At 40.1% G+C, this 13,020-nt stretch overlaps 1 protein-coding gene across 7 annotated transcripts in view; it reads right to left on the minus strand.

The window, feature by feature from the left end:
* PHF14 (PHD finger protein 14) overlaps positions 1–13,020 on the minus strand; it is a 263,915-nt gene that overhangs the window by 58,641 nt on the left and 192,254 nt on the right. Inside the window, exon 20 of one of the 7 annotated variants that reach the window (XR_011313934.1) lies at positions 9,353–10,180. The exons of 5 other annotated variants lie outside the window; for them this stretch is intronic. Coding sequence is in view for 1 of the 2 variants with exons in the window: in XM_069729336.1 (XP_069585437.1) it covers positions 10,151–10,180 (30 nt within the window). In the remaining variant the exon portion in view is untranslated. Of the gene's footprint in view, positions 1–9,352; positions 10,181–13,020 lie in introns of those variants that run through there. One more of the 7 variants, XM_069729336.1, reaches the window with a different exon arrangement.

Genomic DNA, 13,020 nt, shown 5'->3' on the forward strand with positions numbered 1-13,020 from the left:
TACCTTTTAGGAGCAGCCTCACTGTTTACTGGCTGCTCATATTATTCTCCGATAATAACTTAACAGATTTTAATTTTTGAGCTTTCGGTTCTACTTTATCTTCTTTCAGGAGCCATCACAGTTATAATTTTCAGTTGACATAGCTAGATAAGATCTATTTTTTTTTGCAGGCCAAGTTTTAGCTTCACTTTATTATACTGAAAATCAAGAATTTTTTTTAAACAGATGAAAAACAGGGAAAAAAAAACTTCTGCAATTGTTTATTTCTTGAGGGCTTTCTTTTTCTGGGGTTCATTTTGTGGTAAATAATGATCTGGCACCATGATTCTCCAGATCGATAAAAATATATAGTTTATTGTTAAAGTAATTTGCAAAGGGAAAAAAAAAAAAAGGAATTCTGCAAAAAACAAAAATAACTTAAGAAACTTCTCTTGTGTCGCCATTTTCTGAAACCTATACCGCTTATTATTCAATGACATAGCTCTACAAGAGTTTATTTTTGGTGCGGCGAACTGTTGCTTTTATTGGTATCGTTTTGGGTGCACATAATTTGAATGCTTTTGTATTGCATGTTTTTGAGGGAGGTGCACAAAACTAAAAAAAATGGCAATTCTGGAGTTTAAATTTTTATTTACTGAAGGGAATATCGGGGAGTATCTGAAAAATGAAAAATGTGCCTAAGCACCAACACACAGGCGGTCACAGACTGCTCTTGCCGGCAATTCACCTGTCTCTGCTGAAGTCACGTCAGCAGAGCAGAGGCTTCTTTTCCACCTAGCTCGGTCGATGGGGCAGGACTTCCGACATCATTTTGATTGACAGACAAGGCCTTCAGTTAGGCAGCGGGAATCTGGCAGACAATTAGAGTGACGTCGTAAGTCCCACCCAATCAACAGAGCGGAGCAGAAAAGAATCCGCCGCTCTGTTGACGTCACGTCAGCAGAGACAGCAGAATCGGTGGCAAGAGCGGTCTGTGACTGCTCTGGGGCGGGGAAGAACAGCGGAGGGCACAACATGCCGGTAAGTAGAAACTACCTGCCTGTTAGTACTTAGGCACTATTTTTGTTTTTCAGAAATTCCCAGACATGCCCTTTCAATAATTTAATATTTTAACAGATCGTACTTTCATACATGCGACAATAATATTAAATGTTTAATTTTACAGTAATGAATATGCAGCTCCACCTCCCATAGAGGTGGAGCCGCATATTTATTACTGTAATGAGCTGTAACGGTGACCGCTCACTACAGGAAGAAAATGCCGCGCCGGGGAAAAGACGTGCAGTGATGGCGCCAGGAGCAGGTAAGTATGATGGGGGCAGTACGTGATACTCACCTGCTCCTCGTTCCAACATCGGCGCCGCTGTGTCTTCCACAGTGACGCTCCGGTCAGAGGGCGCGGTGACGTGATTAGTGCGCGCCGCCCTCTTCCTGAACGTGGGTGCAGAGGATGGGAAGACACAGCGGCAGTCAGCGGTGGAACGGGAAAGGTGAGTATAACAAGTGCCGGGGGCCTGAGAGGCGAGTATGTAATTTTTCTATTTTTTTAATCGCAGCAACAGCATATGGGGCAAATATCTGTATGGAGCATCTTATGTGGCCATGTGCAGCGTTATATGGGGGCAAATATCTGTATGGGGCATCTTATGTGGCCATGTGTAGCATTATATGGGGGCAAATATCTGTATGGGGCATCTTATGTGGCCATGTGTAGCATTATATGGGGGCAAATATCTGTATGGGGCATCTTATGTGGCCATGTGCAGCATGATATGGGGGCAAATATCTGTATGGAGCATCTTATGGGGTCATAATCAACATTTGTGGAGCATTATATGGGGCAAATATCTGTTTGGAGCATCTTATGGGGTCATAATACCCCGAAACAGCTGTCTGTGGATGGATACCATGTTTTGGCATAAGTGGTTTTCCTTTTTGGATGCTGCCCTTCCCGTGGTTGTTCCTTCCCGGTGAAAGACCTGGCTATTTATTGCTTGCGTTGAGAAACACGTGATGGTGTCTCCGCGGCTTTTCTACATGCATTTGCATATTTCCCATAAGGGATGGGGGCAGTGTTCTGGATCAATGCATTAGGAAACATGTGATGGTGTCTCCGCGGTGTTGGATGTTTTGATCTCCCCGAGGTCATTCATCCTTATGTTTATAGTCCTTCTTACTAGGCACTGCTCCTAATAGCCAGTTTCCTACTCCACACTGATGAGGGGTAAATACCCCGAAACAGCTGTCTGTGGATGGATACCATGTTTTGGCATAGGTGGTTTTCCTTTTTGGATGCTGCCCTTCCCGTGGTTGTTCCTTCCCGGTGAAAGACCTGGCTATTTATTGCTTGCGTTGAGAAACACGTGATGGTGTCTCCGCAGCTTTTCTACATGCATATTCCACCCTAGGCTTATACTTGGGTCGGCTTATACTCGAGTATATACGGTACATATTTTATATTACTTTTTTCCTTAATTTTTTAGGCACACTACGGCACTATTACTTGCAATCTAAAATGCAGTGATCTGAGATGTCTCTGGTTGCTGCTGTAAGAGGTAGGCGCTGGCTGTACAGCACAGCAGACATCTGCCCTAAGAAAGGCAGGGTAAGTAGGATGCACTATTAGGACTTGGGGAGAAAAAAAATTAAAAGTTAACTTGCTTAAGTAATTGCTAATATAGAACAGCAGGTTTCTCTGGACGTCGAGGATACATCCCATGGCCTTTTCTCGCCGGTGTCGAAAGCAACACGGCAAAGCTACTAGCAAAACGCAAAAAAATGTGATCAAAATTAAATCATCTGGGCAAACAAAGGTGAACACTTTGGGAATTTATCGCTGAAAACAATGTAATGACTTCCTCTTTGAACGTGCACGCTCCTCCTCGACCCTAATTCGCTCTATCTTAAGAAAATCCTCTACAATATGAATGGAAAGCAAACAGATGTTGATTTTCTATTTGCTTTTAATTTTCTCGTAAGACTCCAGCCATCAGTGTGTGACAATTAATTAACTTAATTAAGCTAACTAAATTATGCTCTATCGTGGGTCAATATATAAAGTCACTGCGATTAATGGCAGAGCTTGTAAAGTTAATCTGCTTATATGAAGTAAATTATGTCACGACGAAGAGAATCCGTGTCAGAATTACAGGGGGGAAATGTTATACAGGAGGGTCTACAACCTCGCCACCAAGATACAGTCTATCACAAAGCCGAAGAAAAGAGACGTGACTACAAAACGTGAACCTGATGATTATTGAAAAGTTCCTTTCTAACAAATAAGAAAACAATCTAAAAAAAGAATATTAAAGAAATCTTAATAGAAATATAACAGATTGTGGATTTATAACATAGGGGGCAGTATTATAGTAGTTATATTCTTGTACATAGGGGCAGTATTACAGTAGTTATATTCTTGTACATAGGGGCAGTATTATAGTAGTTATATTCTTATACATAGGAGCAGTATTATAGTAGTTATATTCTTGTACATAGGAGCAGTATTATAGTAGTTATATTCTTGTACATAGGAGCAGTATTATAGTAGTTATATTATTGTATATAGGGGCAGTATTATAGTAGTTATATTCTTGTACATAGGGGCAGTATTATAGTAGTTATATTCTTGTACATAGGAGCAGTATTATAGTAGTTATATTCTTGAACATAGGGGCAGTATTATAGTAGTTATATTCTTGTACATAGGGAGCAGTATTATAGTAGTTATATTCTTGCACATAGGAGCAGTATTATAGTAGTTATATTCTTGTACATAGGAGCAGTATTATAGTAGTTATATTCTTGTACATAGGAGCAGTATTATAGTAGTTATATTCTTGTACATAGGAGCAGTATTATAGTAGTTATATTCTTGTACATAGGGGCAGTATTATAGTAGTTATATTCTTGTACATAGGAGCAGTATTATAGTAGTTATATTCTTGTACATAGGAGCAGTATTATAGTAGTTATATTATTGTACATAGGAGCAGTATTATAGTAGTTATATTGTTGTACATAGGAGCAGTATTATAGTAGTTATATTCTTGTACATAGGAGCAGTATTATAGTAGTTATATTCTTGTACATAGGAGCAGTATTATAGTAGTTATATTCTTGTACATAGGGGCAGTATTATAGCAGTTATATTCTTGTACATAGGGGCAGTATTATAGTAGTTATATTCTTGTACATAGGAGCAGTATTACAGTAGTTATATTCTTGTACATAGGGGCAGTATTATAGTAGTTATATTCTTGTACATAGGAGCAGTATTATAGTAGTTATATTCTTATACATAGGAGCAGTATTATAGTAGTTATATTCTTGTACATAGGAGCAGTATTATAGTAGTTATATTATTGTACATAGGAGCAGTATTATAGTAGTTATATTGTTGTACATAGGAGCAGTATTATAGTAGTTACCGTATATACTCGAGTATAAGCCGAGATTTTCAGCCCAAATTTTTGGGCTGAAAGTGCCCCCCTCGGCTTATACTCGAGTCACGGTAGCGGTGGGGTCGGCGGGTGAGGGGGTGAGGGCGCTGAGGTATACTTACCTACTCCCAGCGATCCTCGCGCTGTCCCTGCCGTCCCACGGGCTTCGGCGCTGCAGTTTCTTCCTCTCTTCAGCGGTCACGTGGGACCGCTCATTACAGAAATGAATAAGCGGCTCCACCTCCCATAGGGGCGGAGCCGCTTATTCATTTCTCTAATCAGCGGTGCCGGTGACCGCTGATAGAGAAAGAAGCTGCGGCACCGAAGACCAGGCAGAGGGACAGCGCGAGGATCGCCAGGACTAGGTGAGTATAGCATATTCACCTGTCCTCGTTCCAGCCGCCGGGCGCCGATCCATCTTCCCGGCGTCTCTGCTCTCTGACTGTTCAGGCAGAGGGCGCGATGACGCATACAGTGTGCGCGGCGCCCTCTGCCTGATCAGTCAGAGCAGAGACGCCGGGAAGATGGAGGCGCCGGAACGAGACGCCGGGAGCTGCAATCAAGGGAGGTGAGTATGTGTTTTTTTTTCTTTATTGCGGCAGCGGCGGCACAAATTTATGTGGAACATCTATGGGGCACAGTGAACGGTGCAGAGCACCGTATATGGCACAGCACAGCTATGGGGCACAGTGAACGGTGCAGAGCACCGTATATGGCACAGCACAGCTATGGGGCACAGTGAACGGTGCAGAGCACCGTATATGGCACAGCACAGCTATGGGGCACAGTGAACGGTGCAGAGCACCGTATATGGCACAGCACAGCTATGGGGCACAGTGAACGGTGCAGAGCACCGTATATGGCACAGCACAGCTATGGGGCACAGTGAACGGTGCAGAGCACCGTATATGGCACAGCACAGCTATGGGGCACAGTGAACGGTGCAGAGCACCGTATATGGCACAGCTATGGGGCACAGTGAACGGTGCAGAGCACCGTATATGGCACAGCTATGGGGCACAGTGAACGGTGCAGAGCACCGTATATGGCACAGCACAGCTATGGGGCACAGTGAACGGTGCAGAGCACCGTATATGGCACAGCTATGGGGCACAGTGAACGGTGCAGAGCACCGTATATGGCACAGCACAGCTATGGGGCACAGTGAACGGTGCAGAGCACCGTATATGGCACAGCTATGGGGCACAGTGAACGGTGCAGAGCACCGTATATGGCACATCTATGGGGCACAATGAACGGTGCAGAGCACCGTATATGGCACAGCTAGGGGGCACAATGAACGGTGCAGAGCACTATATGGTTCACACCTATGGGGAAATATGAACGGTGCAGAGCACTATATGGCACAGCTATGGGGAAATAATGATCTATTTTTATTTTTGAAATTCACCGGTAAATGCTGCATTTCCACCCTAGGCTTATACTCGAGTCAATAAGTTTTCCCAGTTTTTTGTGGCAAAATTAGGGGGGTCGGCTTATACTCGGGTCGGCTTATACTCGAGTATATACGGTATATTCTTGTACATAGGAGCAGTATTATAGTAGTTATATTCTTGTACATAGGGGCAGTATTATAGCAGTTATATTCTTGTACATAGGGGCAGTATTATAGTAGTTATATTCTTGTACATAGGAGCAGTATTATAGTAGTTATATTCTTGTACATAGGGGCAGTATTATAGTAGTTATATTCTTGTACATAGGGGCAGTATTATAGTAGTTATATTCTTGTACATAGGGGCAGTATTATAGTAGTTATAGTCTTGTACATAGGAGCAGTATTATAGTAGTTATATTCTTGTACATAGGAGCAGTATTATAGTAGTTATATTCTTGTACATAGGGGCAGTATTATAGTAGTTATATTCTTGCACATAAGGGGCAGTATAATAGTAGTTATATTCTTGTACATAGGAGCAATATTATAGTAGTTATATTCTTGTACATAGGAGCAGTAGTATAGTAGTTATATTCTTGTACATAGGGGCAGTATTATAGTAGTTATATTCTTGTATATAGGGGGCAGTATTATAGTAGTTATATTCTTGTACACAGGGGTAGTATTATAGTAGTTATATTCTTGTACATAAGGGGCAGTATTATAGTAGTTATATTCTTGTACATAGGAGCAATATTATAGTAGTTATATTCTTGTACATAGGAGCAGTATTATAGTAGTTATATTCTTGTACATAGGGGTAGTATTATAGTAGTTATATTCTTGTACATAAGGGTAGTATTATAGTAGTTATATTCTTGTACATAGGGGTAGTATTACAGTAGTTATATTCTTGTACATAGGAGCAGTATTACAGTAGTTATATTCTTGTACGTAGGAGCTGTATTATAGCAGGTATATTCTTGTACATAGGGGCAGTATTATAGTAGTTATATTCTTGTACATAGGAGCAGTATTATAGTAGTTATATTCTTGTACATAGGAGAAGTATTATAGTAGTTATATTCTTGTACATAAGGGGCAGTATTATAGTAGTTATATTCTTGTACATAGGAGCAGTATTATAGTAGTTATATTCTTGTACATAGGAGCAGTATTATAGTAGTTATATTCTTGTACATAAGGGGCAGTATTATAGTAGTTATATTCTTGTACATAGGAGCAGTATTATAGTAGTTATATTCTTGTACATAAGGGGCAGTATTATAGTAGTTATATTCTTGTATATAGGGGCAGTATTATAGTAGTTATATTCTTGTACACAGGGGTAGTATTATAGTAGTTATATTCTTGTACATAAGGGGCAGTATTATAGTAGTTATATTCTTGTACATAGGAGCAATATTATAGTAGTTATATTCTTGTACATAGGAGTAGTATTATAGTAGTTATATTCTTGTACATAAGGGTAGTATTATAGTAGTTATATTCTTGTACATAGGGGTAGTATTATAGTAGTTATATTCTTGTACATAGGAGCAGTATTACAGTAGTTATATTCTTGTGCATAGGGGCAGTATTATAGTAGTTATGTTCTTGTACGTAGGAGCTGTATTATAGCAGGTATATTCTTGTACATAGGAGCAGTATTATAGTAGTTATATTCTTGTACATAGGAGAAGTATTATAGTAGTTATATTCTTGTACATAAGGGGCAGTATTATAGTAGTTATATTCTTGTACATAGGAGCAATATTATAGTAGTTATATTCTTGTACATAGGAGCACTATTAAAGTAGTTATATTCTTGTACATAGGAGCAGTATTAAAGTAGTTATATTCTTGTACATAGGAGCAGTATTATAGTAGTTATATTCTTGTACATAAGGGGCAGTATTATAGTAGTTATATTCTTGTACATAGGAGCAGTATTATAGTAGTTATATTCTTGTACATAAGGGGCAGTATTATAGTAGTTATATTCTTGTATATAGGGGGCAGTATTATAGTAGTTATATTCTTGTACATAGGAGCAGTATTATAGTAGTTATATTCTTGTACATAGGGGTAGTATTATAATAGTTATATTCTTGTACATAAGGGTAGTATTATAGTAGTTATATTCTTGTACATAGGAGCAGTATTATAGTAGTTATATTCTTGTACATAGGGGTAGTATTATAGTAGTTATATTCTTGTACATAGGAGCAGTATTACAGTAGTTATATTCTTGTGCATAGGGGCAGTATTATAGTAGTTATGTTCTTGTACGTAGGAGCTGTATTATAGCAGGTATATTCTTGTACATAGGGGCAGTATTATAGTAGTTATATTTTTGTACATAGGAGTAGTATTATAGTAGTTATATTCTTGTACATAGGAGCAGTATTATAGTAGTTATATTCTTGTACATAGGAGCAGTATTATAGTAGTTATATTCTTGTACATAAGGGGCAGTATTATAGTAGTTATATTCTTGTACATAGGAGCAGTATTACAGTAGTTATATTCTTGTGCATAGGGGCAGTATTATCGTAGTTATATTCTTGTACATAGGGGCAGTATTATCGTAGTTATATTCTTGTACATAGGAGCAGTATTATAGTAGTTACAGTAAATTCTTGTGCATAGGAGCAGTATTATAGTAGCTATATTCTTGTACATAGGGGGCAGTATTATAGTAGTTATATTATTGTACATAGGGGCAGTATTATAGTAGTTATAGTCGTGTACATAAGAGCAGTATTATAGTAGTTCTATTCTTGTACATAGGAGCAGTGTTATAGTAGTTATATTTTTGTACATAGTAGCAGTATTATAGTAGTTATATTCTTGTACATGGGAGCAGTATTATAGCAGCTATATTCTTGTACATAGGAGCAGTATTATAGTAGTTATATTCTTGTACAGAGGAGCAGTATTATGGTAGTTATATTCTTGTCCACAAGGGCAGTATTATAGTAGTTATATTGCTGTACATAGGAGCAGTATTATAGTAGTTATATTCTTATACATAGGAGGCAGTATTACAGTAGTTATATTATTGACCTTTTTATGAGCCAGAAATATTCTTGATAAAAAGTACATTGCTCATTTAAGTAGCATACTATTGTACATACATTTATGTATACAGTATTTTGTTTCCTTATTCTTTGCCACGGTTTATCTTTCATTGTACCAAGTGACCATATAGACATGAAGTTGATCTGTGGTCACACTACACGTACAGACGGAGTTAGAATTGTGCGTCTCCTCTCGCCTTTTCACCATTAATGGAATGAATTTAATGCCTCACAAGGCACTTGCCAATGTCCCTAATCCTTTTAAGCTGCTTGTAGAGTACTTATGACTAATGGCAGTCGACTTAAGAACATGGCACATTTTTACCCATAAAACAGAGCGTTGCGCTGCAGCTGTGAATTACTGATGGGAGAAGCCTGCACCTTACACGCCCGTGATGCGAGCTGAATGCTGAATAGCTCTGAAACAGATTAATGAGCAACTACTTTAATCTTTCTCGAGATCTCTATTTTGAGTAATTCTTGCACACTTTGGACGACTCTTTATAAACACAAAAGGAGTTGAAAATGTAACAATAGATTAAATTGTGAGAGAACAGTTCTCCAGAAAAAAGCAAGTAAGTGTCAAAATACAATCCATCTTATGCCATCAAGAACGGCCTCTATGGTGACAGCAAGAAAATGATCTATTGGACGTTTGTGATCTGTAAAATATATTGCAGCAAGTAAAGAATGAAGTAAAACACAATATGAAATAATTTTATGGCACTAACGAACAAACTAATAAAAAAATGAAATTTCAATGAAAAACATTAACAGGATCATTAATGTGCTTTAAGAGTATCTATTGCGTCTCCTGTGTGGTGCAGTATATAGAGGATGTGTGGTGTAATACAGTTAGGGCCAGAAATATTTGGACAGTGACACAAGTTTTGTTATTTTAGCTGTTTACAAAAACATGTTCAGAAATACAATTATATATATAATATGGGCTGAAAGTGCACACTCCCAGCTGCAATATGATAGTTTCCACATCCAAATCGGAGAAAGGGTTTAGGAATCATAGCTCTGTAATGCATAGCGTCCTCTTTTTCAAGGGACCAAAAGTAATTGGACAATGGACTCTAAGGGCTGCAATTAACTCTGAAGGCGTCTCCCTCGTTAACCTGTAATCAATGAAGTAGTTAAAAGGTCAGGGGTGGATTCCAGGTGTGTGGTTTTGCATTTGGAAGCTGTTGCTGTGAGCAGACAACATGCGGTCAAAGGAACTCTCAATTGAGGTGAAGCAGAACATCCTGAGGCTGAAAAAAAAGAAAAAATCCATCAGAGAGATAGCAGACATGCTTGGAGTAGCAAAATCAACAGTTGGGTACATTCTGAGAAAAAAGGAATTGACTGGTGAGCTTGGGAACTCAAAAAGGCCTGGGCGTCCACGGATGACAACAGTGGTGGATGATCGCCGCATACTTAATTTGGTGAAGAAGAACCCGTTCACAACATCAACTGAAGTCCAGAACACTCTCAGTGAAGTAGGTGTATCTGTCTCTAAGTCAACAGTAAAGAGAAGACTCCATGACAGTAAATACAAAGGGTTCACATCTAGATGCAAACCATTCATCAATACCAAAAATAGACAGGCCAGAGTTACATTTGCAGAAAAACACCTCAAGAAGCCAGCTCAGTTCTGGAAAAGTATTCTATGGACAGATGAGACAAAGATCAACCTGTACCAGAATGATGGGAAGAAAAAAGTTTGGAGAAGAAAGGGAACGGCACATGATCCAAGGCACACCACATCCTCTGTAAAACATGGTGGAGGCAACGTGATGGCATGGGCATGCATGGCTTTCAATGGCACTGGGTCACTTGTGTTTATTGATGACATAAGAGCAGACAAGAGTAGCCGGATGAATTCTGAAGTGTACCGGGATATACTTTCAGCCCAGATTCAGCCAAATGCTGCAAAGTTGATTGGATGGCGCTTCATAGTACAGATGGACAATGACCCCAAGCATACAGCCAAAGCTACCCAGGAGTTCATGAGTGCCAAAAAGTGGAATATTCTGCAATGGCCAAGTCAATCTCCAGATCTAAACCCAATTGAGCATGCATTTCACTTGCTCAAATCCAGACTTAAGACGGAAAGACCCACAAACAAGCAAGACCTGAAGGCTGCGGCTGTAAAGGCCTGGCAAAGCATTAAGAAGGAGGAAACCCAGCGTTTGGTGATGTCCATGGGTTCCAGACTTAAGGCAGTGATTGCCTCCAAAGGATTTGCAACAAAATATTGAAAATAAAAATATTTTGTTTGGGTTATGTTTATTTGTCCAATTACTTTTGACCTCCTAAAATGAGGAGTGTTTGTAAAGAAATGTGTACAATTCCTACATTTTCTATCAGATATTTTTGTTCAACCCTTCAAATTAAACGTTACAATCTGCACTTGAATTCTGTTGTAGAGGTTTCATTTCAAATCCAATGTGGTGGCATGCAGAGCCCAACTCGCAAAAATTGTGTCACTGTCCAAATATTTCTGGCCCTAACTGTATATAGAGGATGTGTCCTGTGTGGTGTAGTATATAGAGGATGTGTGGTGTAGTATATAGAGGATGTGTCCTGTGTGCTGCTGTATATAGAGGATGTGTCCCGTGTGGTGTAGTATATAGAGGATGTGTCCCGTGTGGTGTAGTATATAGAGGATGTGTCCCGTGTGGTGTAGTATATAGAGGATGTGTCCCGTGTGGTGTAGTATATAGAGGATGTGTCCTGTGTGGTGTAGTATATAGAGGATGTGTCCCGTGTGGTGTAGTATATAGAGGATGTGTCCCGTGTGGTGTAGTATATAGATGATGTGTCCTGTGTGGTGTAGTATATAGAGGATGTGCCCCGTGTGGTGTAGTATATAGAGGATGTGTCCCGTGTGGTGCTGTATATAGAGGATGTGTCCCGTGTGGTGTAGTATATAGAGGATGTGTCCCGTGTGGTGTAGTATATAGAGGATGTGTCCCGTGTGGTGTAGTATATAGAGGATGTGTCCCGTGTGGTGCTGTATATAGAGGATGTGTCCCGTGTGGTGTAGTATATAGAGGATGTGTCCCGTGTGGTCCCGTGTGGTGTAGTATATAGAGGATGTGTCCCGTGTGGTGCAGTATATAGAGGATGTGTCCCGTGTGGTGCAGTATATAGAGGATGTGTCCCGTGTGGTGCAGTATATAGAGGATGTGTCCCGTGTGGTGCAGTATATAGAGGATGTGTTCCGTGTGGTGCAGTATATAGAGGATGTGTTCCGTGTGGTGCAGTATATAGAGGATGTGTCCCGTGTGGTGCAGTATATAGAGGATGTGTCCCGTGTGGTGCAGTATATAGAGGATGTGTCCCGTGTGGTGCAGTATATAGAGGATGTGTCCCGTGTGGTGCAGTATATAGAGGATGTGTCCCGTGTGGTGTAGTATATAGAGGATGTGTCCCGTGTGGTGTAGTATATAGAGGATGTGTCCCGTGTGGTGTAGTATATAGAGGATGTGTCCCGTGTGGTGTAGTATATAGAGGATGTGTCCCGTGTGGTGTAGTATATAGAGGATGTGTCCCGTGTGGTGTAGTATATAGAGGATGTGTCCCGTGTGGTGTAGTATATAGAGGATGTGTCCCGTGTGGTGTAGTATATAGAGGATGTGTCCCGTGTGGTGTAGTATATAGAGGATGTGTCCCGTGTGGTGTAGTATATAGAGGATGTGTCCCGTGTGGTGTAGTATATAGAGGATGTGTCCCGTGTGGTGTAGTATATAGAGGATGTGTCCCGTGTGGTGTAGTATATAGAGGATGTGTCCCGTGTGGTGTAGTATATAGAGGATGTGTCCCGTGTGGTGTAGTATATAGAGGATGTGTCCCGTGTGGTGTAGTATATAGAGGATGTGTCCCGTGTGGTGTAGTATATAGAGGATGTGTCCCGTGTGGTGTAGTGTATAGAGGATGTGTCCCGTGTGGTGTAGTATATAGAGGATGTGTCCCGTGTGGTGTAGTATATAGAGGATGTGTCCCGTGTGGTGTAGTATATAGAGGATGTGTCCCGTGTGGTGTAGTATATAGAGGATGTGTCCCGTGTGGTGTAGTATATAGAGGATGTGTCCCGTGTGGTGTAGTA

The sequence above is a fragment of the Ranitomeya imitator genome, chromosome 6 (genome assembly GCF_032444005.1).
Source record: "Ranitomeya imitator isolate aRanImi1 chromosome 6, aRanImi1.pri, whole genome shotgun sequence".
Classification (NCBI taxonomy): Eukaryota; Metazoa; Chordata; class Amphibia; order Anura; family Dendrobatidae; genus Ranitomeya; species Ranitomeya imitator.